General features: G+C 57.7%; 1 protein-coding gene across 2 annotated transcripts in view; it reads left to right on the top strand.

Moving 5' to 3' along the window:
* NOS1 (nitric oxide synthase 1) overlaps window positions 1–14,284 on the top strand; it is a 73,407-nt gene that overhangs the window by 30,124 nt on the left and 28,999 nt on the right. For both annotated transcript variants that reach the window (XM_058851453.1, XM_058851452.1), the window contains exons 2-3: window positions 3,078–4,184; window positions 12,669–12,801. In XM_058851453.1, coding sequence (XP_058707436.1) covers window positions 3,466–4,184; window positions 12,669–12,801 — 852 coding nt within the window. In that variant the 5' untranslated portion in view covers window positions 3,078–3,465. The remainder of the gene's footprint in view (window positions 1–3,077; window positions 4,185–12,668; window positions 12,802–14,284) is intronic.

Here is a 14,284-nt window from a genome sequence, read left to right as displayed (position 1 = left end):
CTGCCAGAGGGGAGCCGGCCCCACTGCCCTTCCCTGGAAGCCCCCAAAGGAGGGATGTTCCCAGGGATGGGTGCTGGGATCAGGGTTAGGGCTCGCCTGGGGTGCTGCCCCTCTGCAGGGTTTGTTGCTCTCCTGTAGTGCAGGGAAACTGAGGCAGGAGTGGGATGGCCCCATCCATGGAGGTTTATTCCATCAGGGTGGCCCGGCAGGGAGCTGAGCCCGGCTTTGCTGATGGTTTTTCCATCTCCTGGCTGTTTCCTGGTGTGAAATAAATGTTCCCACCCTGGTGAAACCCCATCCTGCTCTCACTGTTTTAAGGAGCCACACCTGAAACCTCCAGCAGCTTTTAAATGTCCAGCCTGGCTCTGGGGTCCATAAATCAGAGTCCTCATGGTGCTGGGAGGGAGAATTGGGAATCTGGGGGCTCACAGAGCTCAGCACAGCTCAGCTCAACAGGGCTGAACCCTTGGGTTCCGTCTGAAGCGTGTCCCGTCTGGAATCAGACCTGGGACACCCCGGGGCTGGGATAGGAGAGCCCTGACCCTCCTGGGGGAGCCTTCTGAGCCTCCCTGAACTTCTCCCTCGCCTCTTCTCTCCAGTCTGAGTCTGTGAAAGGCTTTCCAGCTGGAAAATAATGGGAGTTGATGATATTTAAGATTATTTTCCAACGTAAACGATGCCACAATTCTGTGAAAATCCTTATCCAATGATTCGCTCAAGGAGCAGGAGGCCAAGAGGCTCAGAACCTGTCTGTCCTCCCTCTCCTCGCCTTTCCCTCTCCTTCCTGGGTCTTTTCTGACCTTCCTGGCTCTGAGGAGCAGCAGAACAAAGGGAGAAATGCCTGGATGGGTGTTGGGGGATCATTTAAAGTATAATTTACTCTTTTCTTCCCATCCCTTCTGAAGGAGTGCTGAGGTGTCGGTGGCTTTGGGGACAGGGAACAACGAGCGCCTGGAAATGCCGGTGTTCCGTGGGGATGAACACACACCAGAAATGACAAGCTTTGCCATGGAAATAGCTGGAAATTATCCTGCTGGGAGAAGAGCGAGGGATTAAACACCGGGGGGTTCTCAATTCTTTCCAGCGAGCTCAGCAAGTCCCGCTGTAAGGTCGAGCGGGGCTGAAGGACATCCACGTTCCCCTCCAGCTGTGCAACATCTGCCCGAGCGAGCGAGCGGCCGGGAATGCCCGGCGGGCACAGGGAGCCGTGCCAGGCCCTGCTGAGCCGGGCACGGTGCAAACACAGCCAGGGTGGGGAGCTGGGGAGCCCCGAGCAGCCAGCAGGGCTGATCCCCGCAGGAAGCTGGTGTTCCACCCTGCCAAAGCCACATCTGTCCCCACGGTGCCAGCAGAGGCTTCGGGATGGGTTTTGTGTGAGTCAGTGCCCTGCCCGGACCTCAGGGGGATGGGGATGGGGATGGGGGCGAGGGCCGGGGAAATCAGAGCCTGGCAGGGAGAGGGAAGCTGCTCCTGTCATTCCCAAAGAACCTGGGAAAGAGCAGAAAACTCGGCTGGTCCCACTGTGAAAGTGGGGTCGGGATGGGGAAGGGATGGAGGGCTGGGAGGGAAGGAAAGGGACAGAACCTGTCTGGCAGAAGCAAATTCCTGCTTTCCTCCATCCTCCCCAAAACTGGAATCTTCCCTCTCCTGCCCTGCTGCCCGAGCCCTGTGAGGTGGCACAGGGATCCTGATCCAGTGTCATCTGCAGGAAGTAACCTGGCAATTAGGGCCTTAATTAGCCCTTGAGGGTCTGACCCAGTGGCATTTAACCCTTTGCAAGCTGCTGCTACCGCTGCTCTGCCGGGCCGGGTCACAGCAGGGGAAGGGCCACAGGGGTAAAACCCATCGGTTTGGGTTATGGATCTCTAATTTATCCCTGAGTCCTCGTTAAAGAACCCAGCCTGGGGTCAGCAACATCCCCCACGTGAGGATTAAGGTGCCCGAGTGGCGCTGGTGGCACTGTCTTGCTCCTCAGGTCCCTGTTTGTCCCATCTGGGAGCCGGAGGGAGCTCCCGGCAGAGCGGGGCTGGAGGTGCAGACGCCGCCCTGAACATGGGGAGAGAGAAGATTGTTTTCCTCACCATGTCAGTGCCTCCGGCAGAACAAGTGCCCTCTGTTCTCCGCCCAAAACTCAGATTTTAAAAAAGGAAAGAAGGTGCTGGCTCGATGCGAAGTGTCAGGGCACAGCCTTGGAGACGAAACGTTCTCCAGAGCATCTGAGGAACGCGAGGGGAGCGCGGAGAGGCTCTGGGAGCAGGGGCGGCGGAAGCCAAGCGCGGCCGTGTAAGAACAGGGGTCCCATCAGGAGTCGATGGGACGTGACTCTCGAGCCCTGCGAGGGCTGTTCACAGCCCTGCCCGGCTGCACCGGCTCCCCCGAGGGCAGGACGAGCTCCGGGCGAGCTCTCCCGGCGCTGCTTTCCCCCCGCTGAAGCAGCTGGTGCGGGAACGGATGGCAGGGCTGGGCTCGGGGGAGTGCGAGCATCGCCTCCTTCTCCCCGTGCCAGGCTGGGAATATGGGGAGAGGAGGAGCTGAGCGGTGATCCCTGCAGCCAGCCTTAAAAGCCTTTGGAAGTGTTTTCCTAACTCGGGGGAAGGGGAGCAGAGCGGCCTCTCCTATTCCCTGGTTGTGCTCGTGGCCGTGCTCGGCTCCCGGAGCCAGCTCGGAGTGCCGGAGCGCAAGGAGCAGGTTTCCTCCCGGGCAGGGATGCCCGTCCCCTGCCTGCCTTTCACCCACCAGGCTCTCGGATGCTCTGGAACACGCGTGGGGACGGGCTGGTGACCCCCAGGAATCACCGCCGGGCTCCCCGTGTCCGAGCCGGGCCGGCCGGCACCGCCCGTGCCCCGCGGCCCCTGCCAGGGCTCCCCGCTCCCCCGGCCCCCCCCGACAGATGGTGCCGATTTTCGCAGGGAGAGGTGGAAGAGACAAAGCCCGGAGCGCTGCGAGGCTGCAGCCTTGGGGTGACATGTGTGGGGACCGGGTGCCTGTGGCGTGCCGAGCCCCGCGCTGAGCAGGCACTCGAGCCTGCCCTGCCTCACTCATCTCCCTCCTTTGTTGGTTTTTTCTCTCTTTTCCAGGTAAGGAATCCCGCGCACCGTGGGCGGGGATGCCGGTGAAGCGAGCGGGCTGCCTCCCCGTCTCTGCCCGGCCCGGGACCAGCGGCTGACTGGGAGCTGGAATGTTTCCCACTGCAGGCGATGCCCAGCCCAGCCCGCCCCGCTCCTAGCCTGGCTTCCCAGGGGTGACATTCCCGCTTTTCTCCGGTCCGGAGAGCAGTGCCACCGAGCATGCCGCAGAAAACTCCTCTGCAGCCGAAGCCCAGGGGAGTTTTCCAGTGAGTCCAGCTCCTTAAAAGCCAGAGTTGTCCCTTCCCACCCCGGCCTTGGGAAGCGCCTCCGACAGCGAATTTCCCTGCGCCCGGCGGGTGTCAGGGTCCTGGAGTGGGGGCTGGAGGAGGGGGCTGCCATGGAAGAGAATGTGTTCAGCGTGCAGCAGATCCAGCCCAACGTCATCTCGGTGAGGCTCTTCAAGCGCAAGGTGGGCGGCCTCGGCTTCCTGGTGAAGGAGCGCGTCAGCAAACCTCCCGTCATCATCTCCGACCTGATCCGGGGCGGGGCTGCCGAGCAGAGTGGCCTCATCCAGGCTGGGGACATCATTTTAGCCGTCAATGGCAGGCCCCTGGTGGACATGAGCTATGAGACGGCGCTGGAGATCCTGAGAAGCATCGCCTCCGAGACCTACGTGGTCCTCATCCTGCGCGGCCCCGAGGGCTTCACCACTCACCTGGAGACCACTTTCACGGGAGACGGGACACCCAAAACCGTCCGTGTCACCAGACCCCTGTGCCCGGCTCCGAAGGCGGTTGACTTGTCCAACCCAAGCGTTCCCGGCAAAGAGCAGCCGCTGCCCGCAGCCATGGGATCCCTGTGGAGCAGGGAAATGGGGAAGGAGGTGGAGCCCATGGTCCACGTTAACGGGGTCGTTCCCGGCAGCAAAGGGCCGGACACCGGGAAGGGCAAGGACGGGGCTTGTGCTCACTCCTGTCTCAACGGCGGCGTGGAAGGCAACGAGCTGCTCAAAGAAATCGAGCCCGTCCTGGACCTGCTGAAGAGCCGCAGTAAGGACAGCGATGGAGATGCGCCCTCCAAGGTAGAGACACGGGATATAGAAGTCCAGGTGGACTGGTAGGTCCCTAAATACATTTTTTACCTTTGGTGGAACGTGCTGGTTTTGGCTCCCCGAGGTGTCGGTGAGCGCCACTCCACAGCTGGCTGCTGCCTGGCACAGCAGGGTGGAGATGGGGAGGAAGGGATGAGAAAAAGGGGGACGTGGTCGGTGAGGGGAAGATGGAAAATTGGGAGAAGATTGTGGAAGATGTAAGCGTGGGAAATTGGGGAGAGCGGGAATAATGTCTCGTGGAAAGCCGAGCTGTGTGATGTGGTGGATGGTGGGCTGGGCTGGGATAAAGTTCTGCTCCATGTTCTCAATCCCATTTGGTTTAAGTTGAAGCAAAATCCCGTGCCTCAGTGCCAAATAAGGTCCGTGGCATTCCTGTCCTTGTGGTGCTGCTTTCGAGCTCTCTGGTTGAAAACCACTTTAACTGCGGGAGAGGAGGCAGGAGGGTCGGACCGGCAGGGCACGGTGCTCCCCAGGAGAAATGAGTTTCCAAACCTCTTGGGAGAGGGGAGGAGAGCCCCAGGCCAGCTCCATCCACAAGGCAGGGCAGTGGGAGCAGCCTGGTGGGAAGGGGGGAATGTTTTTCATCGAGAGCTCGGAACAGCCGATCCTTGCAGAAGTGCCAGGATGGATTAGACCCTGCTCCTTCGAGAGCCAGATCACTGTTTCAGCACTTGTGTGCTCGGGTGGGGACGAGGACAACGCTTGTCCCACGTCCTGTTGAGGAGAGGGAAGTGAGACAGCTCCCGATTTTCCTCAGCGTTTCCCTGAGCCGGAGCAGCTCCCCGGGGCCTTTCCTGCTTTACAAAGCTGCTGTTTGTAGCTGGGTGTTTTCAGTACCAACTCCCTCTCCCCCTGACCATTCATTAACACTGATGGGTTGCCTTTTCCTGTTGCTTTTCCCCAAGTCCCCAAACACATTTTAGCACTGTCAAGTGCTGCAGCAGGTTGTGGCTGCCCTCACTTATCGACTGGCTGGAACAGCCCCGAGGGTTTGCTGGAGCTGCAGATCTGTGGCTCAGCCACGGAAAGATCGGTAATTCCAAGTTCTCTGTAATTCCAGGTTCTCTTGCTCTAGTAGCTTCTTAGGAAAAGGAAAAAAATGTGTTCATTTTTCTTTATCAGAAACGAGAGGGGAGAGCCACAGCAGGGTCCCCCCGTGGGCTCCGAGCCAAGGCTGAGCTCCCGCTCGCTCCCATCCCAATCCCACCCACACCCCCTGGGTTTTCCACCTTCCTTGTTTTATTTTCAGTTGTTTTCGTGTCGTTCCTGCTCTCCCAATTTATTCCTGTTTCCCGTGGAGGACACGGTGCTCTAAGCTTGTTAGGGTGCTCACACTGAGTCAGAGGGAAAAAAAAAACCTGCTGGGCTTGGTGTCGGTGTCTGGGTGTCCTTCCTGCCACCCCCTCCCCGGCACCGGCACTCTCCAGCTCTTGTTCACTTGGGAATTGTTGGGATTTGGAAAATTTGGAAATCTATTGTGCAATGGGAAGTGATTTAACTCCTCTGAGCCCAGGACGCTCTCCAAAAACCTGTCTGGACAGTTCTTTAATCCAGCACCAGCCCATCCTGGGAGAACCTGGTTTGAGAATTGAGGCATTGAAAGAGTCAGGACTGGGGACAAAATGTGCAGGGGGGGGTTCAAAATCCCCTCTGGTTTAGCTCAGGGGGTCACAGCCCAGCAAAGCCCCCACAATCCCAAACCCTGGGACTGTACAAGGTACAGCCTCACCCTTCAAACCGTGTCCCCATCCCACTGGCTGCAGGATCGCCAAGGAAATTCTGCTCCAGCCGTGGGGATGGATAAAAACGTGGCTGTGCTTTGTGGAGTCTCTTCTATTCAGGGATTAAACAGAAATGCTTTGATTTCACTTTGATGTCACTTAGACTGAAGGGCCTTGAAGCAGCAAGGTGGGCACTTCACCAAAAAATCTTTTTTTTTTTTTCAATATCCTAATGAAAATAAAAATAAAAAAATCTTTTTAATCTCTGTACTTTGGGGATGAAAATCCACTTTTCGGTCCATTTCTCCTGCTTGCTGAAAAGCTGCAGCTAGGCTCATGTAGAAGGACTCGGTGTGAGGGAGAAGACCCAGGCTGGAGCAGAGATGTGGGAAAGATTTACCGCAGGGAGAAGCTGTCGGGAGCTGCCGTGCGGGGCAAAGGGCATTTCTGTGGGATCAGGATGCGGATGATTCATCTCCTCAGCTCGGGCTCACACAGAGCCAGGGCATCCTGAAGGTCTCCTGCACTCCAAGCTTCCTTGGATGGCAGGAGAAGCACAGGAAGGTCAGGGGATAACGGGGGGTGGATTACTGGGGAAGGTGTTGGTTCATGCCAAGGAAATGCCAAACCCCAGCGATCCTTCTCGGATGTTTGCAGCTCCCGGGCGTCGGCCGGGACTTCTCCAGGCAGGGAGAGTGCGGGAACGGAGCTCTACCCACAGCCAGGAGGCTGCAAAACCTCGCTCAAGGTTGAGCTGGACACTCCAGCCTGGACTGGGGTTGTTGATCCAGCTGGAGGTGATGGGTTTGGGATGAATCCTGCTCTGTCTCCTCTTTGCCTGGTGCTGACCTTCCCGGAGCTGATCCGGCTGGCGGAGCCGGGGCAGCGTTCCCAGGCAGGCGGCAACGGCACAAGGCTGAGCTTGTCCACAGGGAGCCAAAAACTTCTCGCTCAAGATGGGCTTTGGCAGAAACAATTCAAGCTACACCTGATGCTCTGGGCTTCCTGCTCCTCTCTCCAGTGTTACTTCCAAGGAAAACTGGAAGGGAGCCTATGAGAAAGATGGAGAGGGACTTATGGAGGGGCAGGATACGGGGAAAGGATTCAAACTGGTTTGATGGGATTTGGGAAGGAATTATTCCCTGGCAGGGTGGGCAGGCCCTGGCACAGGGTGCCCAGAGCAGCTGGGGCTGCCCCTGGATCCCTGGCAGTGCCCAAGGCCAGGCTGGATGGGGCTTGGAGCAGCCTGGGACAGTGGGAGGTGTCCCTGCCCAGGGCAGGGGTGGCACTGGATGAGCTTTAAGGTCCCTTCCAATCCCTCCTGTGATTGATTAATTGATCCTAAGTTTGCTTTGGATCAATTCAATTTTGGATCAGTTCCTCTCCATCCCCTGCATTCCCCAAGGGAATTGTCCCCGCTGGCTTTTCTCCCACCGTGGGGCTGGCCCTGAGCACTGCAGCCCATCTGCAATGGGAAAAGGGAGCACGGACGTGGGGCTCAAGGTATGATGAGAGCTGGCATTTCATGCCATGAGGCTCACCGTGGGCTAGGAAGCAAAAATAGAGTTTGATTCACTCCCTGCCAGCCAAGCCAGGTCTGTTTTTCCCTCAGAGCTCTGGGGAGATTGTCAGGTCCCATCTTCCCTCCTTCTCCCCCCTCCCCACTGAGTTGCCAGGGTTCATTTTCCTTCCCAGGTCTCTTCCATGACATGAGCAGCATGATGGAAACATGGCAGTTTCAGTCCAAACAGCAGCCCCAAGAGAGAGAAGTGTGCTGAGAGCAGGAATTCAGCTCAGGAAAGGTTTCAAGGTTTCAGGCTCCAGCCTGCTTGGAACAAACCCCACAATTCTGCAGCTCCCAAAGAGAAAGTTCTCTTCCTCCCACCTTCCTCAGGACAGCCAAAATCTCTTTGTGTTGCTCAAAACACCTCATTTGCATTTCTGATCTGTCTTCATTCTTCTGCACTTGGACACAAACCTTTCAAACCTCGGAAAGGAGAAGATTCCCTGGAATGGCCACGTTTGTGCCATTCTGGAAGCAGATGCAGGATGCAGGGAGTAACCTTCCCCTGCTCCCTCGGCCGAGGTTTCTTCTGCTCCATCACTGATCCAGAGAGGCATTTTGTGTCTGGAAACCACATATTCCATCCAAATAGATCCCAGATTCCCCCCAGATAGATCCCAGATCCCCCCCAGACACATCAGACCAGTCCCCAGATCACCCTTCAGCCGCTCCTCCGTGCATCCCGTGGGATGGGACAGCCGCTCTCCTTGCCGGTGATCCCAGCAGCCAACCCCGCTGTGATCCCATGGGGGATCCATGTGGGATTCCCAGCACACCTGAGCTGTGCTTTGCCTCTGGAGAGCCTGGAATCAATTTGGGAATGGCTGGGAAGGGACAGGAGCGGCGGCTGCAGCCCGGTGCTGGTTGAATTTGGAGCTGTGCTGGTGGGATTTTGGGATTGCTTGGATCCGTTCCCAGGTCTTTCTGTGTCAGAGCCTCCTCAAAGGCATTTTCCAGCCTCACATTTCACTGGCTCCCTGAGGCCGCAGCATTCTCGGCTCATTAGTCCCCGATCCCAGGGCTGGGCACATTCCTGACTTTCTGAGGCCGCGGGATCTTCTCCAGATCATTCCACAGGTTCTTCCCGAGGCTTTTGTGCTCTTCTTTCTGTGCTGACCCACATCCCCTCTCCCATTTGGATCACCCTGCAGTTCTGGGCACACCGGGAGTGCATCCCGGCCTTTGGACTTGTTCCTTCTTCCAAATTCCCGTTTCCTTCCTGGGCTCTGCTCCATCCTCCAGCCCTGCAAATCCCTTCTCCTGCCCATCCCTCTCCCCCTGCTGCTGTCCAGACCTTGCTGAGCCCTCCAGCCTCCAGCCAGCGCCTTTTCCAACTGCCCCAGGGGAGGGAGCACGGGAATTTTAATTTCTGAGGATTCCATCCCCTCTGGAATGTGGATTTCCACGGGGCAGAAGAAAGGTGGGGCAGGAGCTGCTTATCCCGACCCCAGGCACTGCAAGCGGAGCCATTCCCGGGGAGGAAAAATCAGGGGATGGGGTAAGAAGAAGGAATTTCTCTCGCTGCCCCAGGTTTTCCAGGAGAAGGGTCGGGAAGGAAGAATCCCGTCCCTGGTCACAGCACAGGGTGATGCCATCAGCGTCACCAGAGCTGTCACCGCAGGTGTGGGTGCTGCCATCCTCACCACCCACCCAAACTGGGGAGGCAGCAGCCAGGGCTGTCTCTGCTCCCTGCCTGGGAAGCCAGAGAGATCCTTCTGCCAAGGAAATTCAAAGGAGCCGAGTGACAAACTGACACAAACTTCCCTTTTGCTCTTTTTTTTTTTTTCTCCCCCCTTTAATTTCTTTTTGGAAAAGCTTTGGAGAAATTTCTGAAAAGGGCTGTCTCAGCAACTTCCCTTCTGCCTCATCACTCGGAGCACTGCAACATCATCAAATTAGTCAAAAGAAAACAGTGGTGCCTCTCATTTCTCCAAACAGCCAGATGCTCTCTCCGAGGGGAGGCAGCATGCCGGGCCCTGCCTGCCACCAGTGGGGGAGGGCAGGATTCCTCTTTCCTTTTTAAAGTATCCAATTTGGCTTTTGGAACAGAGAAACCCCTCAAACAGGGGTTTGGATCTCTCTGGATCCAAGAGATCTGGCTGAGTGTGCAGTGGATCTGGGAGTGGTCAGAGAGGGATGCCTGGATCCTGGATCTGGCTTTTGGGATAATTCATCCAACCAACGGCCTCCATCTTCAGCATTGCTTCCAGCTCCTCAAAGACATCGAAATGGGGATTAAAAAAACATCTCATGGAATGGTTTGGGTTGGAAAAGACCTTAAAGCTCATCCTGTCCCACCCCTGCCATGGGCAGGGACACCTCCTGCTGTCCCAGGCTGCTCCAAGCCCCAGTGTCCAACCTGGGCTGGAGATCTCAAAAAGGAGGAGTCAGCTCCTCTCTCCCTGCGGCTCTCCCAAGGCAGATCCCTGGGGATGTCCAGCCCGGCTCCCTGGGGGAGCTGTGCCCTCCCCAGTGCCCACCAGAACATCCCTTTGGGCTCTCCTGTTGATAAAATCCTCTTGGAATGGTTGTCACGGTGCTGTCCTGCTCCAGCTGTGGGTGACATCCTCACAGGGATGTGCCAGCTCACCCTGTGCCTCTGGGGGCTGCAGCAGCCACGGCAAGAGAGGAAAATAACTCATCCCAAAAATCCTGTTCCTGTCCCAGCTCGCAAACAAGGCCCTTACAAGCGAGGGGCAGGAAATATTTGTAAAATGAAGCAATTGATGGTTTTTATTTTTATTCCCCCATCTGTGCTCAGACTGGGGTGAGGCTCTGGCTGCTCTGAATGGGCTTTTCTCTCCCTGCCTCTCTCCAAAAAGACAGAGCCGGATCCTTCTGGGCAGCCTCATCCGGGGAGGTCTGCACTGGCTCCGGGCAGCCCCTGGCCAGGCACAGCAGCAGAAACACCCCCAGCTCACCCTGATGGCTCTGTCACAGCCACGCTTGGCTGTGCTTTTCCAGCAGAGCTTTTTCCAGCTTTTCCTGCAGGGTCAGCCCCTCCCTGCCGTGCTCACGCAGCCAGAAATCCATCGGGAGCAGCAGCACGGATCCTGCTCCTGCCACACCCGCAGCCGTGCCAGGGATCTGCAGGTGATTCCCACCTGGATGTCCCTCAGGATGGGGCACCTCGCTGCCAGCTGCTGCTCGAGGCCGAGGAACAGGGCCTGTAAATCCCAAAACACCCCAATGAACTCCCAGTTGGATTTGACAGCTGGGATTTCTCCACGTTTGGCTTTGCTGCCGTGCCCACAATGAGATGCCACATTCCCATTCCCAGGCCTCCGGCTGCTGCTGCCGATGGATGGATCCCTCTCCAAGCTTCCCTCGTGGCCCTGCAGACACCTCTGTGGGAGCAGCATCCTGTGGGATCTCTGGCTGATCCCAAACTTCTCCCCGTGGATTTCCAGTGGGTTCCTCCTGCTGAGTGCAGAGTTCCAGGAGAGCCAAGGGCTGTTCCTGATGGATTCAGTTCTTCTGCCTCGGTTTTGGGCTGCTCCTCGTGAGGAACACTGGAGGTGACTCCAGGAGCTCGGTGACCCTGTGCTGACCTGGCTGGGTGTCCCCTGGCTCCGTGGGGATCAGGGCAGGAGGACAGGGATGTGCAGCTGTGGAAATGAGAGTTCTCCAGCAGATTTAACAGCTGGGCCCCGCTCGGAGAGCCAGACTGGCTGAGGTTTCATCCTGCTAATTCCCTGCTGGGGATTACTGGGATGGAGGGAGACTGGCCAGGAGACCCTGAGCTTGCCCTTTGGATTGGGCACGGTGGGATTGCACATGGCTGTCCCTGGGATCTGTGTGGATCCGTGTGGATCCGTGTGGATTCCGGGATCTGTGTGGATCTCCACTACCCACAGCAGAGATTGGGATCTGTTGCCTTTGGCTGAGGTGCTGCGGGTGGGGTTCCTCGGTTTTTTATCTGATTGAAACCTTTTCACGCCCTCCGAGGAGCCAGGTCACCAGGGAACAGCTTTCACCAGAAATCCCAGGAAAAACAGCCCTTAGGCACCTGTGCCTCCTCACTTGCACCAAGGCGGCCACTTTCCAACGTCTGGAAGGTGGCCAGAGCCCAGGGAAATATTTTGGCAGCTGAGCATGGCTCTGTAAGAGCAGAAAAATGACAGGAAAATGCTCTTTAAATGAAGTCCTTTCCTTAAGCTAAAGGAGTTCAAGGACTGTGAAACCGAATTTATTTGTATTTATTTGTCTTCCTGCAAGGGAACCAAGAGCCTCCTGTTGGTGTGGTTTGTGCCTGGAGCGCAAGTGTCCTACTTTGGTCAGTGCCCAAGCCCTGCCACCGTTAATGAGAAGCCTCATTATTGATTCAGTGGCATCTGGAAGGCTTTTAAGGACTGACAGCAGGAGCAAAACAGTTCCAGAGGGCATTTCTTCCGTGCCTGTGCCCATCCTGGGCTGTGGCCCTGCTCAGCCCAGCCCAGAGAGCCCCTTCCCTGCGCTGGTGCCACGGGAGCCGCCTCCTGTGAACGTCACGGCCCCAAACCCCCTCGGTTTTCTCCTTGGCGAGGGCTCACGTGGCTCAGTTTGGCATCAGCTGCTCCCTGGGCGGCATTTCAGAGCCTCTCCCACACCCCAAAACGTGTGTGGTGCCGTGAGTTACACCTGAGTTACACCTGAGCTACTCCCGAGTTACTCCCGAGTTACTCCGGTGTCACCGCGCGGGCCGGGGCAGCGCTGGGATGTCCTCGCTCCCCAGCCTTCCCCTCATCCCCAGCAATTCCAGGGCAATCCAGCAGTTTCCTCGGCTGAAATCGCTTCCACTCACAGCGTCTGGAAAGGTCAGGAAGAGGAGAGAGAGCTCCTGGGAGCCTCCTGTTTGTTCTGGGGTTTTATTTTCCTCTTCCCTGCTCACGAACACCGAGCTGCTCTGCAAACTCCGTCTGCCACGAGCTTTTCCAGCCTCCTTTCTCCATCTCCCTGCTGCTTTTCCCAGGGTTCCAGCTGGGGTTTGGGGTGGGGAGGCTCTGCTGTAGATCCAGCGTGGGGACAGGGCTTTCCTGAGGTGGAATTTCCATTGCGTTTGGGTTGTCCTCACCTCGCTGATTCAGCGCCTTGGCCGAGGCTCAGCCTTTCCTTCCTTCCCATGGGGCAGCAGCCAAGTTTTGGCTCCTGTGGGAAGCAGCTGGAGCAGGACCTGTGCCCGTGGTCCCAGCACCCAGGGAAACACATGGTTTTTAACCCTTCAGTTTCAGGGAAGGGGAGAGCAATCCCCAGAAAGCTTTGCCAGCTGGGATGGAGAACGATCGTGTCCTGGGGGACCTGTGGGGGAAGAGCAACGTCCCCGTGGTCCTGAACAACCCCTACTCGGAAGCAGAGCAGGTAAGAGGCTGTGGCAGGGGCTGCTTTGGGTGGGAAAACCAAAATTCCCAATGTTTATGGGAAGGGTGGCTTTGGGGGGGTTCTCACAGCGCAGGGAACCTGCAGGGAGCGGGTGTTCTTGATCCCAAAAGCTGGAGGTGATGGAGGTGATGGAGCTGGGATCCCAGGAGCTGGAGTCGCTGTGGTTCAGGCAGGGAATGGAGGTCACTGGAGAATGATGCTCCTCATCCAAGGGCTGACGTGGGATGGGAGCCCAGCCAGGACGCTGAGGCCTCCCTGGGGAATGTGATCCCTTTTGGTGGCACAAGGCCAGGCTGCATCATTAAAGTCGTTTGGATTCATCTGATGGTAATTCAATAGAGCACTTCAGATAATGCGTTCCACGGTGCCTTTTCATCTCCTCACACTCCACCGCCGTAAATTCTCAGGCTCCCTTGCCAAAAGGAGATTAACTCCACGTTTGTAGCGAAGCCAGAGACGTCAGGCAGACCCTGCCAGGCCACCAAGATCACCTCGGGGAAAGCACAACGTGCGTGAGCTCTGCCAGTGCTTGGGAAAAAGGATCCCCCTGATGGGATTATCCAGGGCAGGACCTGGGGCACCCGACTGGAGATCACCTCCTGCCATGGCAGGGACACCTCCCACTGTCCCAGGCTGCTCCAGCCCCTGTCCAGCCTGGCCTTGGGCACTGCCAGGGATCCAGGGGCAGCCACAGCTGCTCTGGACACCCTGTGCCAGGGCCTGCCCACCCTGCCAGGGAACAATTCCTGCCCAATATCCCATCCAGCCCTGCCCTCTGGCAGTGGGAAGTCATTCCCTGTGTCCTGTCCCTCCATCCCTTGTCCCCAGTCCCTCTCCAGCTCTCCTGGAGCCCCTTTAGGCCCTGGAAGGGGCTCTGAGGTATCCCTGGAGCTTCTCCTCTCCAGGTGAGCACCCCCAGCTCTCCCAGCCTGGCTCCAGCCCTTGGAGCAGCTCCGTGGCCTCCTCTGGACTGGCTCCAGCAGCTCCAGGACCCTCCTGTGCAGGGTCCCAGGTCTGGATGCATTTCTCCTGGGAATCCTGCATGGAATGATGTTCCCATGCACTTCTGCAGCCCCACAGTGCCAGGGACCCACGGGGGACTCACGGGACTCTCTGAGCTGGTGCTGATGCCCCACACAGAGCCCTGGGCAGGCTGCAGGGCTGGGACCAGCCTGGTCTGGTGCAGTTGGGATCCATTTCCAGCCTCCCTCACCTCAGGACGGTGCCCAGGTGTCCTGTCCAGCCCTGGGGTGGGTGACAGCAGCCCCGAGCTGCAGCAGCCAGGGGAGGGAGGCAGCCCCAGGTGCCAGCACGGGGGTGATGCCCCGTGGCAGGGACAGCTCAGCGCTGCTCTGTCTTTGCCCCAGCTCTGGGAAAACTCTTCTGCCTCCTTTGCTAAGCCCCGTGCATGTCCGTGTCTGTTACTCTAAGCACTTTAGAACCTTCTGTGTGCAGAGCTTAA

The sequence above is a fragment of the Poecile atricapillus genome, chromosome 16, assembly GCF_030490865.1.
Source record: "Poecile atricapillus isolate bPoeAtr1 chromosome 16, bPoeAtr1.hap1, whole genome shotgun sequence".
In the NCBI taxonomy this organism is placed as follows: Eukaryota; Metazoa; Chordata; class Aves; order Passeriformes; family Paridae; genus Poecile; species Poecile atricapillus.
This window is presented reverse-complemented; position numbering and strand designations above follow the sequence as displayed.